Below are 261 nucleotides of genomic sequence, written 5' to 3'. Positions count from 1 at the left end.
GCCAAGAAAGCTCCAAACTTACTAGGCCATAGTGCCGTAGAGAGAGAGAGCCACTACAAACAGAAATGGCATGAGAAACAGCGCATAGAAGACACGCCAGATGTACCTGTTCCACTTGTAGGAGACGAAGCGCAGGCACAGAGGGTGTTTCAGGAGATCTAGTCGCTTGTGCCTGGCGGAGGGGGTTAAAAAAAGACATGAGGCTGCATGGTTTTGTGAAGGAGCAGGATGTGTTCTGTTGCTCGGTGATTTTTTGTGTTC

The 261-nt window shown here is 49.4% G+C and overlaps 1 protein-coding gene across 1 annotated transcript in view; it reads right to left on the bottom strand.

Annotated features, from left to right (window-relative positions):
- LOC119593953 overlaps nt 1–261 on the bottom strand; it is a gene marked incomplete at its 3' end in the record, with an annotated part of 4782 nt that overhangs the window by 617 nt on the left and 3904 nt on the right. Inside the window, 1 exon segment of the mRNA XM_037942972.1 lies at nt 23–172. Coding sequence (XP_037798900.1) covers nt 23–172 — 150 coding nt within the window.

The sequence above is a fragment of the Penaeus monodon genome, chromosome 33, assembly GCF_015228065.2.
Source record: "Penaeus monodon isolate SGIC_2016 chromosome 33, NSTDA_Pmon_1, whole genome shotgun sequence".
In the NCBI taxonomy this organism is placed as follows: domain Eukaryota; kingdom Metazoa; phylum Arthropoda; class Malacostraca; order Decapoda; family Penaeidae; genus Penaeus; species Penaeus monodon.
Note: the sequence above shows the minus strand (reverse complement) of the source record. Positions and strands in the feature narration are given on the sequence as shown.